At 33.0% G+C, this 23,775-nt stretch overlaps 1 protein-coding gene across 13 annotated transcripts in view; it reads left to right on the top strand.

The window, feature by feature from the left end:
* Nucleotides 1–23,775, top strand: part of LOC106458029 (forkhead box protein P1-like) — a 255,864-nt gene that overhangs the window by 208,971 nt on the left and 23,118 nt on the right. For 10 of the 13 annotated variants that reach the window (XM_022384158.1, XM_022384157.1, XM_022384156.1 and 7 more), the window contains 4 exons: nucleotides 13,522–13,740; nucleotides 15,963–16,260; nucleotides 19,983–20,331; nucleotides 21,877–22,060. In XM_022384158.1, the coding sequence (XP_022239866.1) occupies nucleotides 13,522–13,740; nucleotides 15,963–16,260; nucleotides 19,983–20,331; nucleotides 21,877–22,060 (1,050 nt within the window). Of the gene's footprint in view, nucleotides 1–4,328; nucleotides 4,412–13,521; nucleotides 13,741–15,962; nucleotides 16,261–19,982; nucleotides 20,332–21,876; nucleotides 22,061–23,775 lie in introns of those variants that run through there. The other 3 variants (XM_022384159.1, XM_022384160.1, XM_013917481.2) reach the window with 2 other exon arrangements.

Here is a 23,775-nt window from a genome sequence, read left to right as displayed (position 1 = left end):
ACAAATCTGAATGGAAACTAGACCAAGAATGTAAATATAAATATATTTGAGTATTCAGTTGTTTTTATCTGTTAATCAAACAATCAAAGAAAAATACCAATCAGCACTTAGCTACGAAGTGCGTCTTTCGGGAGTTTGCTAAAGTCTACTAGGATAATAAAACAAGTATCTGAATGACAGAAGTTTTGTGTAATCTGTTTAGTCACTTAGTTTTGATTTTAGTATGACCACATGTGTTGAGTTTTAGTATAATCGTGCGATCTGATTTTAGTATGACCACATGTGTTGAGTTTTAGTATAATCGTGCGATCTGATTTTAGTATGACCACATGTGTTGAGTTTTAGTATAATCGTGCGATCTAATTTTAGTATGACCACATGTGTTAAGTTTTAATATAACCGTGCGAGCTGATTTTCGTATGACCATATGTGTTAAGTTTTAGTATAACCGTGCGAGCTGATGTTCGTATAACCATAGGAAATTATGTTTTATAAGTTTGTACAAGAAGAGGATAATTTAATTATCCTTTATATCACTGTACGAATTTGAGTTTTATATGACCATAAGAGTTTTACAGTGATATAACCATACGAATTTAGTATTTGTATGAAAACATTACGAGGTTTGTTTTTTTTTTTTTTTTTAGTTATACGAATATGTTTTCGTGTATGATCATATCAGTGTGAGTTTTATATAGTTACGCAAGCTTCAGTTATAAATAATTATTTGGGATATATTTTGTATGACTATATGAGTTTCACTTTCGTATAATCATGTGAGTTTGATTTTTATGTAACCATACACGTTTGGTATTTTTATGATTACATGAGTTTAATAGTCTTAGGATCAGATGAATAAATTTTATCTCTTGTCATACGAGACCGTTATTCATATCATCATACGAGTTTGTTGTTTGAACGATCATAATCGTTTTGAATTTACATGAGTATGTAAATTATATCTATATAAGCACACATATTTCTCACTTATACGATTACACGAGTTTAGTATATATATATATATATATATGACCATAAATATTTGGTACTTATATGATCATACGAGGTTGTTATTTTTAGTACTATACGAATTTGGTTTTTGAATGATCATATATATTCGGTAATTACATGGTCATACTTATTTGATATTTATATGATCATAGGAACATCCAAGATAGGTACTTATATGAACACGTGTGTTGAACGTCTGTTTGAATGTATTCAGTTTCTCTGTACAAATGCAAAATATTTCTGTTTGATCATATAATTCGTTATATATTTGAATACGCGAGCTCAGTTTTGTTTGAGCAGGTAGTATTAGTGTCAGTTTTGTTTGAGCAGGTAGTATCTCATTTCACAGATTTCTCTTTTTATGACAATGAATATTTTTGTTTTTTGTTATTTTTTCTGTATGAACATAAGGGCATTGTCTTTCTTTGTTGCACTGGAAATTTCATTATTTTTGTCCAAAACCAGATATATATATATATAAGGATAGAAAAGTATAAATAGGTTTGTGTTTGTTCTATGAGTGTATATTATTAATTTAATGATTTTAAAAATAACAGAATTTAATGGATTTAGTTCTGCTGTTTACAAAATGGCCTATCGTATAGTTAAGTATATGACCAGAAGACTTAGATATGTCAGAATGTGTTGTAGCAGACTTTGACTTTATCCGTATTTTAAGTAGTATTCGTAGGGTCGCTGAAGGTTTCTCAGAAAGACAAACACTCAACTGTGAACAATCAATCTCAGCCAATACGTTATCTATTATAATTTAGCGATTAACAGAAGTATCCAGTTGAAGAGCCAAGAATTTAATAGTTTGGTTTGGATTTTTGCTGAAACTTTTAAACATTTGTTTCCACCAGGGAACTAAAACACCACAAATTCGTAGACTTGTTAGTTACATATGAGTACTGACTTTATGTTCATGGTAAAAGGAGAGGCAATAAATAACTGCGCTAACTTATTCCTTGAACAGGAAAATTAGCTCCATCAAAGCACCAGTTATGACAATATTCATACTAGAAAACCTCCTCTTTATGTTTGTTAGTTAAAACAACAGCTTAGCCTCACAGAAAAGAAAAGAACGAAAATAAACTTAACACAAGTATCCAATATAATACATTTTCTATAGACTTATGAAGATCATGTTATTCATCTTTTTTGTGCTAACCTAAAGTCCTAGGCTTAGAAGGACAGACTATGATCTCTCATAAATCATAATCAGTAACTTGGACTGATGACATAATTGTTGTTTAAGAATGGATACTATAATATACAATAACAGGTTCTTGGTAAATTTTAATGATGGGCTCTTTTTGATTGCTTATGTTATGATTTTAATTTCTTCTTGTTTGGAATTTATAGGCGGGCCTTAGCAACTAGAAAGTGTAGTCCTTTTGTATAGATATATATATCAAGACCTCGCTTCCTGTAAGACTTATTTTATGTTTATAGGATAAAATTAGGTAAGGTTGCTTGGAAATTAAGTTCTTAATTTAGTAAATCTGTCTACTAATAAACTAATCATATGCATAGCCAGAAGAAAATATATTTAAACTACTACTGAGCCAAATTTATAGCTTATTGTCCAATACCCCCTTCTATCAAAAGCAGTTTGTATATAGAATTTTATACTGTGGTGTATCTATCTATACATCAACCTTTCAGATTAAGATGAAAATGTAAAACACTTAACTTCCTATATTATGCATCCCAGCTTTCAAATGTACTTGAAGGTAGGTCTATCTCTTCCGGAATAGCGAATATGAGGGTCGTTTGAATTACTGTGAATAATCTAAGACCAAAGAAAAAAAAATCAGTGTGGTTTAATCATATCGAAACATTTCGTCCAGCGTGACTCTTCGGTAAATCACGAACTTCACAAGTTTCATGCTGTTAAAATGAGCTAGCTTTTCGGTTTAACTTGTAGAGAGACATTGGTTAATTACCATAGAGGTCGGCTGTGAAACCGGATGTCCGTATGATTTGCATAATTCTTTAAATTTTGATAAAATGAGTCTTTACAAAGTGGGAATGACAGAAGCCGGAAATTAAAGAAACCTTGAAAAACGACTATGTACTTAACAAACTTTTGGTCATCGCTTTCATGTGCAGTTTTAAATCTTTCAATACGAACTGAAACGAGTTGGCTTGTTAAACACGTTGCTTCTCCACAAAGAAAAGTTGATGTTGCCTCACACAATTGCAGCTATGACGTTTTCTGGCTCCAGGCTGAATAATTGTTAAGACTTGCTACTTTCCCACCAAAGCGAGGAACGAATTACGACAGAACGGGATGAGTAGACAACCTACACAGCCAACCAGTGGGTAGAGCAAGTACGGGCTACTTTCAGCAGTCAGTTGGGACTCGTTGATCGCCACTGTCCGGCATTCGGCCAAATTGGCTAGAGGCCCTTGACTAAAACCGTCTCCCGACGGGCATGCTGCATGACACAAGGCTCCTGTTCTGTAAAAAGTGGCCTATTCGCAACGTATCTTTTCCTCGTAGGGGTCCGCATGGGATGGTCACTTCACATAACAGTCACTGTTAGTTGGAGTCATTTTCCTGATACAATTTTCTACAGGGTCCCCAGAGAACGTCTTCGCGAAAGCTTTTCTTTATTACTCTTTTTTACAATAGTGACGATATATTTTCAAAACTTCTTTATTGAAGTTCTTTCAGGAAATTAACCCACTATTCCTGGCCAGTGAGAATTTAATGCCGCTGTAAAAACGGTTATCTCCAGAGTAAGATAAGTATGAACGAACGTGTAAAAGATAACATAACACTTAGCTGTGTGTAATAGCTTAGTTTTTCTGGTTTTTGCTGTCATCTAGTATGTTTTAATTCCTGTTTCAATGTCAGTTACATATTTTCATTGTACCTCTATAGATTTGTATATGTAAACTCAGTAGCGAGTTACTTCTGCGGTCGGTTTTATCTTCATTCGTGATTAAAAACGTAATAATATTTTGACGGTTTTTAGTCCCTCAAGTACTGTTCTTTCTACCTGCTTTACTGTCCACATAGACGTTACTTTTCGGTAATAGATGAACTTGACGCGTATTTCCATGATGCGATTTTCTCAATGGGCAAACATCGCTGCCTGGGTCCAAATGTATAACTCGATGCTCTAAGAAACAGTTCAACAAACATGTGATATATAGTAACTTAGTCTTTATTTATTTTATCGTCGCTTAGCACCTCGTGCATGTGGAACCGTGCACGCTCTGTTGACATGAGTTCACGAGGCAGTCTGCTATTGACCGTCTCACGTAGTAAACGGCTTTTTCCACTTGACAGTGCATAAAGGCAGGACGTACGAATACCGGGATGAGAAAAACTCAACCTGACGAGTCTCTCTGGGTACCCTAGCCAGGCTAGGAAAACAGACAAGGGGTAAGTGCCATTCGACTGTGCATGCTTTCCAGTGTTCATGCGTTAGCATGAGATAACCACTAGAAATTTTGCCTCCCTCCCCCGTAAATTGGGCTGTGTCTCTTATGACAAGAGACATGCGATAATGCTTAACCGACAGACCGCTCCTTTGTCACATGCTGCGCGCTATTATTCACATGTTACGTTGAAGGATATAAAGAAAATTCTATGGTACTCAACACTTTTGCTGAATTACCTGGTTAACTTGTATCATTTTAAATGAATTGGATGTCTAAGTTTGAAAATTCAATACTGCTGAAACTGAAAATAATATATATATACATTTATGTGTACATATATATTCCAAGGAAAATGGGAATTATTAAGTTTCTCATTTTTATAATGACAGATACAAGGTGATAAAACTTGTTATGTACACAGGGCGGACAAAAACTCTTGGGTTTTGAAAAAGGCCAATGTGTAGTTGTTGAAGCCTGGTAAACATTTGTGGTCAACTCTGTCTTACTTAAACATAATATTACAAGGCGTTAGTATTAAGTTAGTAATATAAGCATTAAGGTGGAATTAACTCAAATGTACAAAATAATATACGAAAAGTATTTAGTAATCGGTGATAAGTAAAAGACCATCTCACCAGGAAAAGTTTTAGGCATTTACAATATCTTGTGATTAGGATATAAAATTCTAAAAAAATTATTTATGAGTACGGCTTTGTTCAGAGCTAAGTATTTTACGTTCATCTCACTTTTCATAATATATATATTTTAGATTCTGTTTTACACTGAAAGAGCTGTTTCTGATATTAAAACCACAGTTCAAGCATTATTGTTGCTGATAAGTAAATATTGTGTTGATAATTAACGATTATGACACATGCGTTCTTTCTTTCAGTATTGTCTTCTGGATTGAAACATCCAAATAAGGTTGATTTCTTCTTACTCAGCAAATTCTCTTTTCAAATAGCACGTTCTGGCGGTTTACATTTTATTCTGTAAATACTGTAATGATGTTTTGAAATATCCAGTTCTGAAGTCATAACCTTTACTCAGAAAATACTTTCTTCATAAAACACCAAGTATAAGCTATGTAGATTTTATTCTGCAGATATTAAAAACATGGAATTAAATTTTCAACTCATGCAATGCTGCTTTTATACAGCAAGTACTCTGTGTAGAATTAAAAAATTCAATTCAGATGTTGTTGATGTTATTTAGCAAGTAGTCTACTCAGAAGTATCCTCTCTGTTTAGGCGCTGTTCCTTCTACACATGTCCACTTTTCAGGCTTAAAACATTCAGTTTAGACAATGCTGCTTTTTAGCAGCAAGTATTTTATTTATAACAGAAATAAAAGAAACAGGCAAGAATATATGATATATTTCTGTAATCTGCTAGACGTATTTCAAGAATATTAAATTATTTTGAAAAACATTCCGTTGTTTACATAAGAATAAAAATGTAATTACAATCAGGTTAAATATATGTATATATATATATATTGTCAGTTACTTGTTAGTCACTCATTTTAAAAATAACATCTTTCGTCAATAATATACGTGTGGAATTGCTGTAAAAAGGAGGATGTTTCGTCAAATATTATAAAACTACTGTGATTGGAATGAAACTAATAGAGTGTTAAACAATATAACTACTTCATCGTTTTTTCTCCTCACAGCACGAAGCAAATCAATTGTAATATTGTTTATGCCATGCAACTATTGTGTATATTGTGTATTAAATATTCTATATTAGAAGAATTGGTTACCAAAGTCTCTATAGTCTGTGCATTATGTGTTAAGTAGCAGTATTAAAAGTATATTTAAATCACTTTTTGGCTTTTAACTGGGTTATATTTTCAGCAATTGTGCTAAATCAGCTTGAAAAGATATTTGTTGTTAAGAATATTAATTATGCCTTTAATTATGAAAAGTATGTGTTTACCTATATTGAGCACTCAATGGTTAATGGTAAGTCAGCAAGTTTACGACGCTAAAGTTTTAGTTTCGAGACTCGTTTTGGGCAGAACACAGATATCCCATTCTGTAGCTTTGCGCTTAACAACCAAACCAAACTTATACTGACGTTTAAATCATTATTTGAATATCATATTTAGATCTCTAAGCCAAAAATCGTAGCATGAGACTCTTATGCGATAATCATACTTCTTAGAAAGTTGAATGGTTCTTATAAACCAAGCCGTTATCTGGTTTTTGTAATGTTAATGTGTACATACGCATCCTAATCTAATTTATCGTGTTCATAGGATATCACATTTTAATGTGTGACCTTTTAAACCAAATTTTAGTTCTTTTCTTATTTATCTGTCGACATATGGTTCTATGGCACATATATGACTACGTAATAAAAATCCAAAGACTTTGCTTAGTTGGTTGCTGCCATGCAGTTCGCTATTGTCATCATGTAACTTTAGTTAACTATTAACATAGTATGACATACATATTTTCTTAGGAATTTTCACTTGTTTTGTTATTATGTTGATGTTGTTTGTAAGCTTAGCTTGTTGTCGTAATATGAATCGCCTTCAATATTTGGTTTTCGTCATGTGATTCGACGGCTGTTGTTCAATGGCTTTTGTAAAAACCTCATTTTGTTTTCATCAAGTGGTTTTAACGGTTTGTATAATTACTCTGGTTGGATATCTTCAAGCTTTATAGTAAATATATTCTCTACACCGATTGACTAGTGTCAGAAAACTGTGCTGATCTTCAGTATAATCATCCCACCAGTTATCATATACTTATCTTACTGACGCATCTTTATTGAAGTTTCGACATGGCAAGGATGTTATTTATAAGGGATAATATGATATATTGTATTTTTTCGTGCTATAACGAAATTGAGATATCTAACTTATAAAACAGAAATTCTCCTGATCAATGATTATATAAATAACTGGAATATATATCGAATGGTTTAGTTTGTGGATGAAAGAGACAGTCAAGCCCAGGTTAGTAGAAGAATAACTATATACTGACTACTGTCTTAAGGTTTTGTACAGTGACAGTGTGTTTGCTGTGAATTAGACCGTAACGAGAGCCGTTGAAGCTGCAAGAAGAGAGCCTCTGGGCTGTCCACATTCTTTAGTTTTAAGAGTGCTTAGGAGAAGAGTAAACAAAAGGCTCGTGCTATTGCTTACATTACACATAACGTACTTCCTTCGTAATTGTGTATTATTTAAGAATAAACACAAACTTGATTGAGCAATACATTAGTTTCCGTGACAACGAGCTGCTAAAAGTTTGTTACTGAGAAACGAAAGTAAATAAAGAAGAATCTGAGGCGCCTTGTACCTCCATTAAAAATTATATAATGAAACAACTTTGGGAAACGTTTTCTTGTTAAAAGCATACATACTTTATATTATTGGATGTATTTTAATGCATAAAGGTTTCTCTGAAAAACGTTTTATATGCCAAAGTGACATAGAAATTTCTAGAATTGTTTTTACCTTTTATTGCAGTCAAATATGGAATGTTTTCGAGGACTTTGAAATTCTGTCTGTGTATCCTAAAAATAACCTTCATCATTTGCTCTAATTAACATTGAAAAGTTTTTACTCCAGTTAAATGCCTAAGCTGGCAATTTTAATATGGCTTTTTTAGGCCTAGCAAAAGTGACTACGATCACATCTTATTGTAAATAATTTTTCTTCACATTCCAGTAATTACTCTTAGATGTTTTGTGCCAAACAGGAGGTACATCTGATAAATACTAGTTTTAGACACCTCTGATTCGATCTCTGCAATTAACTAATGAAAATAATTAGCAGAAAGCGAATGTTTAGAGTCAAGTGTGATTTTACTGGACATTTTAGATAGGGCCAGATAGAAATAAACAGTTGCAGGAAATATTTTGTTCCATCTACTAAATCTTGGAGTTTTATATACTAAATTTCAAGTTTTGTAGAATCGTTTCTATTTTTGTTTTCAGTCTTAATACATATATTGTTATTTTATATTTACCCATAGAATTACTCGACGATCGGTAACGAAAAGTTTTAAGTTAAATATAAGTATTATTGATAAATGTACCACTCGACAATAACAATTATCAAAAAATATATTTATTACTTTTTTACGCGGCATAGCGGCTCATAAAACGGCTCTGAGTCTCTTTTTTGTTGTTGTTTTTGTTTTTCAAGTACAAACTTTTTGTTCGTAGCTTCGCCATCTCTTGACCGATTTGAGATATAGTTATGGTTTTGGACTCAGGAGGTCAAACACTTTGATTGATGCATTTGACCACGCCCAAGGTCTCTTAGATTAATTTACTCTAATCCTGCCCAAAATAATTTCAGGTGCGCGGTTATTGAGGAATCCCCCATGTTTACTGATATAACAATAACAATGCATAATTTCTAAACATTACATGATCATATTTCAATCCATGCTTGAAGCAAGTTAATTAATACAAAGCTTGAATTATTAATATCATTTTCATTTAACGCCCAGCCTGATTCTCAATGAGACCGAAATCGTGGAATTGGGTTTCCGGTATTCAACTTAGAACCCTCAAAAATTTACTCAGATAACAGACTCAATCAGCTAACCTCAAAACACCATAATTTACTGTCAAAAGTACTAATCAGTGTTCGGGCACGAACATGCGGAGCTTAGGGGTTAGCTGGACTGTGTTCACCTAGCATACAATAGTTGATGTGCACGTGTTTAGGCAGGTACTGCACTTAGTTATCGTACAGCAGCAAGTAAGCTTTGCTGAGCTTTCCTCGGCCTTCTTCATCGATAGCACTTGTGAAAATCGCGGAGAAAACGACTTTATAGAGCTGAGGAACCAGAATATGTATTGCTCAACATCGCGTGGCCACCACCTTGTTTTGTGTGAGATGTTTTATTATAGTATGGGTTTTACCTCCTCATTGCCTGGAAGGTGGAGCGAATTTGCCCATGCTGGTAGACAATTCAGATTCCAGATATTTAAAAGAGTTCAAATCTTTGATCAGAATGAAAAAAAAAAAAGAGTACCGAAAAGCTATGTTTGGAAATCAACTCACCAAACATATGTACAATATATACATATAAAATCTAAATTTTTCAGTAGTAATAATTCTTTGCATTGGCAGTCTGTACTTCCAATACCTTATTTGATCGAGAGGAGTATGGAGATTGAATTTTTGGGAAGCCAGAAATTTTGAAACTTATTAATAATTTTCCCTCAGTGAAATAACAGCTACTTCTAAGAACGCTCAATACTTTTTCATTAGGATACATATATTTATAATTTGTTTACTTATATGATATCAAATGACTTACATTAGTTTTATTCAATAAATATCATTGGCATCACTTCGCCAGTAAATTTCATCTAACATACCCCATCATCCAGCATAACATAAAATGATTAATATTATAGCCACCTTGATTTATCTGTAAGTGGTTTGTTGTTTTTTGTTTTTTTTTCTGACTCAACTTAACTGAGTTGCTCACTAAATTCTATAAATTGTTTTTAGTGTACAATATTTTAGTCGATCTCTTAATGACCTCAACATCAGATCTGCTTGCTTAGAGTGGATAAGCAGTTCATGCATTCGGCCACACTGCAGGTGGAGATTTTTCTCTGCTTCAGCTAATGATGTAGAACTGGGACTAATGACAAATGGCGCGTGGTAGCTGCCTCTCATAGTCGTAAGGATGAAGACTGATGAAGAACCCCTACATTGTATCTGCTTACTTTTCTTATCGGCAACTTGCCTTGAACGTTGTGCTGAACTTTTTCCTTCTGTTTTTTTTTTTTAACTCTACATTTAATTGCATGCCTACACAACCGGCAGCCAGCAACAAAGACAAATCACAAATCGTGAACGGGGCAAATCAGAATGGTTTACTTTTTTTAAGATTAATTAATGATTGCTGTTGCCCCCTTTTGGCATTTTCTGCGCCTTTTCAAACTAATTGATGATCACCGTAGCACGTTTTTGCACTCATCTCTTGCGAAGCGTTCTCAATTAAGTTTTTTGGTTGTTTTTTTTTTGTTACTGTTGAAGACACCGTGATTCTCTAATTGTTCGAGTTTTTAAGTGCATATTTACCTTGGAAGAATATGAATGCATCTACATTTTGGGAAGTTTTTTAATCATTGCACTTCCCAATCCAGCTAGGATTTTTTTAAAAAGTTCTCATTTTTATTCTCTGATTAAAAATCGTATGTTGACTTTGCTAACATCCATAATATCTTCTTTAGAAATACTTCAAGTTTGGAAGCAACCATCATATATTGTGGACAAATAAAAGTGTCTTCAAATCCTATCGATAATTAAGCCACAACTAAAAAGATAATAATAAAAGAAGAGAAATGTGCTGAAGTTCGTTAAAAAAATTGGATCAATAACACCATTGAATTTAAAATTTTTATACTTGAAATATCTTTGTTTTCGTGTTTCGCTGGCCATCTAAAAACACCGAGTTTGTTGCAGTACATTGGAACTGATATCTGTTATGTTATTCTTTATGAGAATATCCACTCCACTTGATGAGAAAAGGTGAAAATATACAAATGGCAGACAATTACTTATTTTTGCATCAATCATGATGGCGATTTTATAATTGGCATGCCAACTACATGATGTATAGAACTAAAAAATATGGAAAGCATGGTTACACAAAAGTAGTTATATTACATACTACATTAATGACTGATATGATGGAAAAATTAGGAACTATCTCATGTTAAAGTCACGTGTAAAACAACTTTTGTTTGTTTCTCAAGTTAAAACCATTTGATGAGTGATGTTTTGAAATTTTATTGCTCATAAACACATATAATGCAGTTTATTGTCTTATGTTAGCGGTATGGCGTCACCAAGGGCATTCTTTCATACTGGTGTGTAACACTTATGAAAGATGTAATAACCAACACAGGAGTGATTCCCTTTTCGCCATCTTTTACATACTCTAGTCTCGTGCTCACGTGCTGTCGCTTCCTTGGCAATTGTACCATAAACACTCGTGACAGTAAGAGATGGATTACACGCGACTGAACCCATCACACCTTGACCACAGGCCGGGAAATTGATTTGTTGGCCTGGTGTGCCCTGCTGATCTAACTTGGTGAAACGCAGTGGCTTTCTTTTGTCAGGCCTGTACTAAACCACACGTCATCAAGAAAAGAACAGTTTTCTAAATTGTTGCCCGTTTCCTATGTTGTTAATGTTCGTACAATAATATCTACTGTCAGTTATTTCCAGTAAGCTATCTCTAGGTCTTTGTTTGTTTCTTGTCATTATTTACTGTAGTCAGATTGTATTTAAACAGTTGATCAATTTAAAGCCATATAGCAATTAGTTTAGCTCAGCTAGCCTGGTGGTGTTTATAGAAACATTCCAAACTAATTGATTATTATTAACTTCGATCTTAATCTGTCCTTTGATCATAAAATAGTTTTGGTACCTAGCTTTTTTTTATGAGTATGCGGTTTTTATTTTTCATTTTATTAAGCAACAAAAATGTTCTAATATTTTAAGATTATGTGGTACTTATAGTGAGTTTATTTCAAAAGTTTAAGTTCCTCTTTATTACTCTGAATTTAATATAGAAGCAATGTTGTTGAGCAATAGTAAAATGGCATAACAGTGCAAGAGGTGAGTCTTATAAAATTACAACTCATAGACTTTTGCCCAAATAAAGTAAAACAAAAAACATATGAACTCTCGACAAAAATTTGGAGATCAGCCGTCAAACTGATCCCTAGTTGAATGTGTTTGTCTTATTTAAAAAAACGATAGTTATGCAGAAACACACATACAATCAAGATACTCGTTACAAATGAAGTGGTATACCAAATGTAGCCATAATGAATTTAAAAGAAATTCAGAGATAGTTTTCCATCTTTTATAGTTCAATGAGCTTTACGTCTTTATATAACCTCCAAACTTCAACTGATGTGATTTAAATAGAAACGTTTCCTTAAACTTTAAATAGCTGTTTCCTATTTAGCTCATTTCAATCTTCTCTATGTTTTTCTTTAAACGTTGTTTTTTATCATTTGTTCCCAATACGTCACAAAAGGTCCAATCATTTCATGCAACTAATAAAGTCCAAAAAATGAAATTGTTGACGCGACGTTGTACTGTTAATCTTCAGAATTTTTAAATAAATATGTCTATTTCAGCTACTTGAAATTTAATTGATATATTTCACACACTTTCTACCCTCTTCTAAGGTATTTATTGCCATGACAACCAGTATTTTCCCCTTTAGCCTGTGGGAGGGGAAATGTGTCTGGATAAGCTATTGCATGTGTATAGAAAAAGAGGCAGATGTAAGGAAATCACACGTTTATTACTTGTAATTAATACTTGCGCAATACTAATATTGAAAGCATTATCGACCTTTTCTTTTAATTCATCTATGTACTTATTTACAAACTGATGAGTTACTTTCTATAAACAAATTCTTTCCTCCACCTCCCTATTCGTTAGTTCTGTAGTTTCTGACTTATTTTCATTCATTCATTTATACATCATATGCTTTTCTTTTCTTGTTTCGCTGCCTGTATCGTTTCGTGAGAATGTACACTTACTAGAATAATTGAATTCAAACAGTTTATTACTTGGCTGTGCACGAAGCATGCAGGAGTAACTGTTTGTATGCAACTAACGATTTACCTCACAGATTTGTGTTCAGAAATGCATACGCGTTTGATATGATTGATGCGGTAATCATCTCTGGACTACCAAAGTGCCTGGTTTTGTTTAACATTGCAGCATACTGAGAGACTATTTCGGAAAGACCTTTCAGTTATTTTTTACATTAATGTGTCTTTTTTGACTTTGTTTAATAATAAAAAAAAGGCTTAGTGTAAGCCTTAGAATTATGTGCTGCTGATTGCTACTAATATCCGGCTATTCGTACCACTAAATATGAGAAGGATTTCATGTGAAAGTTTGGAATTTTTTTATCAATTGTCATAATTATTTTAATTTAGTCAAACTTTAGTGTGTGTTTTAATTACTTACACTATCTTTCACTACTTAGTAAACAAGCGAATGTGAACTGAGAGAAATACGCTATATGTTACTAATATTTTATGAAAAGAAAGAGTGTTGATATACAAGATTTGCTCGTCTATTGATCAGCAGGTATCTAAGGATCAACTGGTCAAGAACACTAGTGTGTCTACAAATAAAGAACTGGACAGTGAGAGCGGGACTTCGACGCCCCTCTCGCCTGTATTGATGATGAACTCACAGCTTTTAGCTCACCACCAAATGCAACAGTTGCTACAACAACAAATACTGTCTCCTGCGCAACTCCAACAGCTCTTACAACAACAACAGTCGTTGTTCATTCAACAGGTAAAGATAGATAGATATATAGGCTAAATTTCAAGTTTTCTGCCATAGTGCGTTTTTCCGTATGTTCAATTTTCAACTGTACTTCGTCTTGTTTCGAAAGACCATTAATTCAACAATTCTTAAAGCCCATTCCCTTTGATCACGTTTCAACATACCATATTTTTTCACAATAAGTTAATTATTTTTATGAAGTTAAGCATAAAACGTTCGTCGGTTAAAAAATCCAACAAAAGTACATACCTCCTCTAAATGGAGGTATACCTAGAACATAAAAAGATAGGAATTTCCTCTAGATGTTATGGTCTTTATGAAAGTTTATGTGGACAGTTTATAAATTTTTACTATAGCAGTTAAGACTGTCTGTGTGATAACATTCTTCATTGACATTAATTTTCTACTTGAAGATTCAGATTGGGAGAGCTTATACGCCATCAATATAATTGATGAATCTTACACTGTAACATCCAGAATCTTGATGCATTTTACTGTTATACGTAGTTATATGTCTCACCTATTTGTTAGTATCATGACTTCCATAGTCTCCACATATCAACAACATTGTAAGTGAAAGCAAGTTGACAGTCATTCAGAGCAAGTAATTTTTTGTTTATAATAATCTAAAGTCAACATTCTCATCGCAATAAGTTCAGCAGGAAGACATTATAAATACCTGTATGTTTAACGGAAGAGATTTTCGTACTGAATTTTCATTAAATAGAATATATGGATATCTTCAAAGCTCTCTTTATTTGGCAACTCTTACGTTGGTATGACTCAAGGGTTAAACTATGTTAGTTTAGTACACTTCTGGTGCTCATGTGGGTGTGTTGAAATACACCTATTTATTTCCAGGAAATATGTAGTTGCTTCTAGAAATAATTATAAAACTAGTTTCGAGTTATCATATTAACTGCCTTGATTAATAATTTTGTAAACTTTGCGAGAAATTGTTATGAAAGGATTATTAGTATTTTTTTAAATAATTAATTATCTGGAATTTAGTGCAAACTGAAAAAAAATGTATTGGTGCATTTCATTGATGCCAATGTTTCTCAACCATCTCCTTTTAAATAGCACAGAGATCTAAAAATTATGAAATTAAATGCATAAATTTTGTAAGAAGTAGAACCAAGTTTTTCAATCCCTGAAAAGCAATTTTCTTAATATAATACCAAATTTAATTTTAATATATCTTGTTTCTTAGTCTTCCAGGTCGATCTTAATTTTTAAAATATTCGAAGAAAATTATTATTGTTGTTTTTAAGATATGACGATCAATGTATTTTTACAAATTAAATTTATAATGTTAAAGCTTTACTTTTTGAGAAAGTTTGATAATAGCTTTTAGAGTTGCTTATTGTTTTAATAAAAAAGTATTTTCTTTGCATTCAAGTTTGTGCATAGAATGTATAAGTTCTAGAACACTGAACTGGTCGTAAACAGTGTTTGTTATTCACACGAAAGCTAGTTTTTTGTATTTTATATTATTTCTTGAGAGTATCGAAAGTTATTGGTTTTCTTTCTCTCAGTCCCAAAATGATTTCGGCCCAGAACAACATGGAGAAGAAGTTGAGCTACATTGAGGAAAATCGCTCATCAGTATCTTCCAGATAAAGTTAAAAATAAAATTAGTTGGTTAAAACCAGTTTCTTTTTCAACCACAAGTCTGACTTACTGAAAGTCACAAACGATAAGAACTATCTCTCATTATCGCGGTAGATTTCCACTTCTATAATCTTCTATTAAAGTTCAGTAACTGCGCGACCAGTCGTAAAACTCTAATTAAACAAATTACTAACCTGCCCATTAGTTCGTTACGTCTAGTTATATAAGAGCCGGAAGTTATTTGTAATGCACGTTATTATTTAATCTAAACAGGTAATTCAGAAAAAATGTGGCGACATCTAGTGCCCAAATGGCTCGATAAGCAGAATCTGTTTAGGCGACAAATTAAATTATTATGAAACAAACAAACAAAGCAATATATATTGTTTCCTGCAGTGAGTTAAAAGGTCCAGATGTACAAACTGCTCTTCCGATATGGTTTTTTGAGTTGTTTTAGCTTAAACTTTAATTTAAAATACAAAATCAAAATCATGAGTTATCTCTTGCAACTAATACAAGTTTGTATCCAAATGTATTTTGTGCGAAAAGCATTATTTATTTCCTCATTTATTCTTTAAAACCTTGTGTTTTAAGCGATACTGATTATTGTTCAACAGCAACAGCACCAGCAACAACAGCAACAAATCAAGCAACTTGAGTCCGTCATTCCTCACCTTCAAGAACAGTTACAGTTAAACATGATGCAACAAAGTCAGATCTTACAACAGTTAAACAATCTGAACAGCGTAACAGCTTCAAGTGCCAATGGTCCAGGAGACAAGGCTAAAAGTAGCAGACAACAGCTTCAAATGCAGCTTCAGCAGCTAGCCTTGCAACAACACCAACTGATGCAACAGTTGCAGCTGTCACATCGCTACAACATACTAGGGCTACCTCCATTATTACTGCCACAAGGTAAGTCATTGCGTTATGTTACTGTCAATCCATACAAAAGACTGGAGGTTCTTTTTGGAACTTTTTCTCTAAGAGACGATATAAGATGGCATATATTTTCGGACATTTTAAATCTTTCTTCATGAAATGTGGGGCCTAGAATGGTCTAGTGGTTAGAGCACTCGACTCACAATCTGAATGTCGCGAGATCAAATTCCATCCCCGAAAACGCTCATCCTTTCAGCCGTGCGGAGCGTTATAATGTGAGGATTAGTCCCACTATTCGTTCGTAAAAGATTAGCCTAATTTATTGCTTCAAAACTAGGAATGGCTAGCGCAGATAACGCTCGTTTAATTTTGTGTGAAATTCAAAATCAAAAACAAACAATCAATGGTTGTTCGTTTGTAATGTAGCATTAGTCAGGTATCATAACATTTCCTTTACCGAAAACCCACTAAAACAACTACTCCTAAAACAGTTGGATGAAGCGTGGCATAGATAAACGTGCCGATTTGTGGATCTAAAGGTCCATTACCTCAAAAACAAACAATCAATGATTGTTCGTTTGTAATGTAGCATTAGTCAGGTATCATAACATTTCCTTTACCGAAAACCCACTAAAACAACTACTCCTAAAACAGTTGGATGAAGCGTGGCATAGATAAACGTACCGATTTGTGGATCTAAAGGTCCATTACCTCAAAAACAAAACAAAATCGAGCTCCGCATTTTGGAACCATGTGTGCGTGATAAGAGTGACGCTCAAATCCTACTATTCGGTCAGAGTAGAGTACCCCAAGTTTGGTGCTTTTGACTAGTTCTATTCCCTCTAGTCTAGTTCAAAATTATAGACAGCACAGATAGCACTTGTGTAGCTTTAAGCGAATATCCGCAACAATCAATCAAATCTAAAATAGTTGAATAGTAAATACTGCGCACAGTTTTTACACTTAATTTTAGATTACGCAACTTTGATATAAAATAACTTCAAAACATTTTTTTTATCTTTTCATTGCCTTATAACATGTTTTCTAATAGATAATCTTTATTTTACCTTAATTCCATTTAAAATAAAAGACGTTTTCTTTTAATACAACAGTTTTGCAATTTACATTTTATGATCTGTAATATATAATTTTTAATTGTACTAAATGAGCTGTGATTGAGAATCATCACCGTTTGTTTGTTTGTTATTAAGCGACTATCTGTGTTGTGTTTACAGTGGGTGTCGAAACCCGAATTTTAGCGTATAAACCGCTCATATTTACTGCTGAGTCACCGGCAGACGAGAAACATCACTTTTAGTCACCTTGTAGTAGTATAATAGTAATTGTTTGTTTGTTGCTAAGAGCAAAGTTACACGATGCATTATCTGTGTTCTGCTCATCACGGGTATCAAAATCCGGTTTTTTGCGTTATAAGCGTATAGTAGTAGTAGTAGTAGTAGTAGTAAACCTCTTTGTTAAAAGTAAGTTATTGGGTATAGCAGATTATATAGAAGTAAACTTTTTAATGTAGTGAATGATTTTTGGAAGTTTGAAGGAATTATTTATTCATTTTACATTACTATTTTCTAGCTACTAAGGAGATGTTTGTTTGCTCTAGAAGGGAGATTTCATGTTCAGGAGGAACACCTTGGTGCACTAGAAAACATGAAAGCTTTCATAAGAACCATTCTGAAGTAGTCGAAGTTGCTTTTTGTTGTTACTTATATAAAGAGTACAGTGGAAAAAGAAGAAAGAAAGGAATATATTATCCCACTCCTGCTGCTCATTTAAAACAGTAAAAATATTGATGTATTTTAGCTAATTTAATATGCAACATATTTTTCCTGCTATTATCCCTTTTCGAAATATTCAGCAACAGACAAAACAAAAACGGATTCAATTGGCATCCTTTCTCAAAAATTTCGTTCAATATCTTTCAGCGAAACTCAGTGTGTCAAAGGTAAACAAAGTATAATAATTTTAGTGGGTGGAATAACAAAACATACGAAACTGATAAGTTTGCTAACATGAAACCATGTATCTTGTGAAGAACTTTCATTTCAGACATAACTTGGACAAATTTAAATAAAAATGCGCTGTTCAATAAATAGAGTCGTTATTTAAATACTAGAATAAACTTTTTTAATATAATCAATTATAATACGCCTAGTGTTGCACAAAATGTAGCTCTTTCCTCTTGTAATCATAATCAACAAAGTATATTATTAAAATTATTAATAAGAAACTTCATAGCATAGCTGGTTTAATGTAAAATACAAAGTATGTAATTACCATGACTTACGTTAGGTTTTTCAGAACTAAAGTTAACTAAGACGGGATATGAATACTCGCAGAACAATAAAACTAGTCTTAAAACTGCCAAGGTTGTTCAAGTTCTAATTGATAACTCGAGTATTTTATTAATTATGTAAACACAACAGAGATTACCTTGAATGAACAGATTTTTTTGTTTGTTAGTTTTAATTTGGGAATGATGTTATAAACATAGAATAGTAGTTGTGTCTACTTATGAGCATAGGGTATTTCATTATTCGACTCTCAATACACCCCCTCTACTGGATTTGGGTTATATAGAAGAGATTAAAATCAAATGTATTCTTTCCTGTGTTACCACCAACAAGGCATAAAATTCACACTGAAACTGTAAATACTTGGTAATCACTTTCCTTTGTGTGATATTCTGAATAAGAAACCGCCCATTAACTACTCTTTTTAGGACAAATCCATAGATCCAGTACAATAATCCTTCGCTAACACTTTCCAACACAAATCCAACCAGGAGACGGACAATAACAGCATCACAGAAATTTTCTCTTTAGAATCGTAGAAGCTAACAACCATACGAAGTAATTTTAATCTCGTCCATCCAATGTATTAATTAATATATTAGTGACGTTGTTTAACAGCTTAAAAGCTAATATTATACCTATCAAGTTCTGTGAAACGCCTGGTACAATACTAAGACCAAAACTTGTCAGTTCAGCTTTGATTTCTGAAAACATATACAGGAATGAACTTGTTATACTTAAGTGTGCGGATTTAGCAAGAATGCAGCATAAAATATATTTTACTTATATATTACATGTATAGCATTATAGGTGGAACTCTCAGGCAGCGCACAACAAGTTCAGAGTGTCGTGGTACAGAAATTTTAAAGCTAAGGAAACCTAAAATACATGAAATACGACGATTTTGTTTGTTTGTTTTTACCGCGAAGCTAAATAATGGGCTATGTGTGCTCTGTCCACCACTGGGAATCAACTTCCAGTAAAACAAAGAGGCCCTTTTTAAAAGATGCACATGACAAATAAAGATAGATAGTAATTTTTGTATTGCTTAATAATAATTAAAATTATGTCGCAGTCTCATGGTTATCATACTTTTTATCAATTAATTTGTTAAAAACATTATGCCGTTAAATAACTTACTTTTGTTTAAAACATTAAAAATTTCATGCATTTGTTTTTCCGTGTTATAAGCAACTCAGCTATATTTTTATCTTCTTTATACATTTGTTAACTTTTCCTTTGTATATATAAAGTACTGTATGTGTAATAAAATATTCACTATATTTAAAATTGATGAGGTATTATACATGCATCTGAGAAGAAGGTAATCTGCACGCCTATTGTATTTCAGATTAATCTGTCTTTATCAGTACACATCCTTTAAAGAGGTGTCTGTATTGGAGTTTCTGGAATGTGCAGTAATAAACAAGATTTCATTGCTCTCAGGAATTACTTCCGGTGACCTCCAGAATCTGTGGAAAGACGGAACAATTGGCTTAGATGAAGGATCTATAAATGGAGGATTGAATGGATTAGTTCACAACACTCCTACGACATCTAGTACAGCCTTGTCGGTTCTTACTCCAAATCGTTTACTTAATGGACAAGAAGAAGGTTTATCAAATTCTGTGTCAGCTTCCATTGCTGGTGTCAGTGGACAAAAAAATTCCATCTCTTCATCAAAAGACGAAAGTAGTCGGCCTTCAGGACCTCTCGAGCATCCTTTGTATGGTCATGGTGTTTGTAAATGGCCTGGATGTGAAACTGTTTGTGAAAGCTATCAGACATTTAACAGGTAGGTTTATGCATTATTCCAGCCAACATAGGAATACTCGTAAAGCAACGTTCATGTTTTCATTTTCTTAAAAAAAAAAAGTTTTTCATTTTAAAATATCGTTCATATATAGGTTATTCCATCAATTCAGTTGTTTTTACCAAATGTTGTATTAGCTAAGCAATTAATGCAAATATAAAGTATAAAAACTTCTGGAATTCTACTGTCAGCTTATCCTAAAAATATTATAAGTTCAAAAACTTCTGAGTATAGTTATTTTTTACCAAAAAGTTAGAGCCCAACTTGGTAAAGTATTTAAATTTATTTCCCTACAAAGAAGTAGAAAATATAACATGTTCGGATTTTTTTTTCCTTTCCTAGCAGAGATATATATTAGTATTTCTTTCTGATGTTTGTTTCATTTTAGTGGGGCGGGATATAAATTTATCATAGCAACATTTTCATGTCTTGTGATACATCGTAACAAAGTCTACCTTTCATGTGTTTTGATTTGCAGTTACCAAAGATATATTTATATTTTGGGTGTAACACTTGCGGATGTTACATTTTCAGGTGTGTTGATCTGAATTTGTATGTATTGTAAATATACAAGTACCACAATTACATTTTATGTGTTTTAAGTATATATTTACGGCAACTACACGAATTTTATGCTTTATTTCTATATATTTTAATGCATTAAAATAAAATAATTTGGTAAAAAAATTATGTTGATGAAAAATATTTTACTCTGACTGAAAAAATGTTTAAGCTACCGAAGTACAAAATATTAAATCATCCAGTTCTTTGTTGCTAAGTGCAAAGCTACACAATGAACCATTTGTGCTTTGCTCACCACGTGTATCGAAACCCGATTTTTAGCATCATCAGTCCAAAGACTTACTGCTGAGTCACTGGAAGAGCAAATATCCCCCCCCCCCCAAAAAAAAGAAGAAAAATTCGTAGATATCTGATGGCCGTTCGTCGAACTTGGTAGCTGCCGTATTTAGAGGCAAATTATTTCCCCTATTACATTTGAAATAGTAACATTGGATGAAATATTGAAAATATTTACATTGATATATATATATATAATAACATTCCACTTTAACACTGCATCTTCCTCATAACAGTCCGAGAAAAGAAGCATTGACTACAGAGTTTCGTTGAAATTTATCACTGAGCGCGTTTTAACTAAAACTCCATCATCTATTTACAAAAATATTTGTTTATGATTTTGAAGACGAAGTTAACGGCGGAGCCTGATCTGCTCCGTACCGCGTTTTATACTCAGGTCACACCAAAACAAATAGAAACTGTAATACGTATTATATGGCTTTAGACTTCCTTTGATTATGATATTTACGTACTAGAATCACTATTTTACTTTTTATTATCATGAAAACATCCAATAAAAATACACCTTTTAAACACGGTATGCATTAAAGACGTATTTTTTAGCTTAAAATACTTTACGTTTCCTAATCTTGCATTACATCATAAGTACACTCATGTTTTGTTTCTAAGCACCATTCAGTACATTCCAAATGTCCTTATGTAACCTAGACATTTAAACAAGGAGCACCAGCTTGATGACCGGAGTACAGCTCAAGCTAGAGTACAGATGCAAGTAGTGTCTCAACTAGAAATCCAGCTAACCAAGGAAAAGGAGAGGCTTCAAGCTATGATGAAACATCTTCACATGAGGAATTCAAATTGTTTGTCTCTTGATTCTTCAAAACTTGAGTTGGTAAGTAACCCTTTAGTACCAAAAAGAACTTCTCAAATATATTAATATGCCAGTGAATCCGTGTATTAAAACCAATTTCTTAAAACGAATTGAATAGGTTGCAGAATTCTTATAGAAATTTCAAATACCAATGTCATATAATGTTTAAAGATCTCTCATATTTTATGGCGCACTTGATCCTTCCGTAATCAATTTTAATTTGCTAAAGAATTTGAAAATATTCAAAATTTCAACAATAACTGAAGAGTCATAGGTGAGAATCTGTATTGTATTTGCATCCCAGACATCTATCATATCCAATAAACGCGTAAAACGTGTTTTTAATTTAAAAAACATTGTACGTAATCTCAACATTTTTCTTTTAGACGGTAACAAGTTTATCGTGTAGAAAGACGAACCTTATGTTAGGTGTATTGTACATATCTTATTTTTGCCAGCCATTTTAAAAATCTCCGCTTAAGTTCTAATGTTACCAGAAGATACCATATACAATTCGTTGACTTATTGTAAGAACTTGCTTTCTTCAGACGTTTGATTTCTTGACAGCTAGGTTTATACTTTGCTACTTAATACTTAGCTATACATATAATGATAAGTATACTCGTAACTTATAGACCAACATAACTTACTTTGAGTGCTTCATTCTTATAGATAGAATATTAACAAGTAACGTAGATTTTTATTCATTATAGCATGGATTCACTAAACATATTAAGTTTTTTAAGGATGTTACATGTTATCTGGATACACTCTACCCGTAAAGAAATCAAACATTTGAAAGCGTAAGTCCTTACAATAATTCCCTCCAGTGGCACAGCGGTATATTTGCGGATTTATACCGCTAGAAATCGGGTTTCGATACCCGTGGTGAGCAGAGCACAGATGGCCCTTTCTCTAGCTTTGTGCTTAATAACAAACAACAACAACCTTACAATAAACCAATGAATTATATTTGATATCTTCTGGTAACAATAAAACAATACGACAAGCAAAAGGTACTAAAAGAGTCCTATTTGCTATAACTGTACTGGATCATTATTGCTTTGGGTCATGAAAATGTATCACATAAAATATCTGTAGGAGGTTTTAGCAAACACATTTATAAAAGTTCAGAATAACATTAGAACAGTACTTGGAAAGTGCTCTTAGCTATTTATTCGTATAAACTAACGTTTTTTAAATATATAACGATCTTTGCGTTTATTAGTAATTCGTGAAAGTTAAGTCCAATCAAAATCACTATAGCCAACCTCTACGAAATGAAGCTTTGTATGTGACTTGTGAGAATGTGACGTATGTCAACATATATATCCTATATAATTTAGTGTATCAGTCAACATATATATTGTTACGTCTCTGTATGTCTGTTTGTTAATTCTTCAAAGATACAAGTCCTTTCTTTATAAAACTTGTTTATTCTTCCTCAATACAACTTTGTAATGTACTTAATTTTTCACAGTTACACACACTATAGTTCACAACAATTCACTCACTTTCTATCGCGCTTAGACTTAATTGTCCGTCCCCGCCAACTATAGTTCCGATCTCTGTGTCTGCTATCCTCAGTTCCCGCCGACCGTAATCGCTGTCTTTCTTGCTCTCTGCCACGTCTCTGGCTCCTCTACTGCTTCAACTCCGTCTGGCTCTCTCACTGTCTAGCGCACTTATATACGATAATACTGCCTGTTCTCAACACGTGCTACCAGCGTCAGTTG

Source organism: Limulus polyphemus, unplaced genomic scaffold, assembly GCF_000517525.1.
Source record: "Limulus polyphemus unplaced genomic scaffold, Limulus_polyphemus-2.1.2 Scaffold406, whole genome shotgun sequence".
NCBI classification, from domain to species: Eukaryota; Metazoa; Arthropoda; class Merostomata; order Xiphosura; family Limulidae; genus Limulus; species Limulus polyphemus.
Note: the sequence above shows the minus strand (reverse complement) of the source record. Positions and strands in the feature narration are given on the sequence as shown.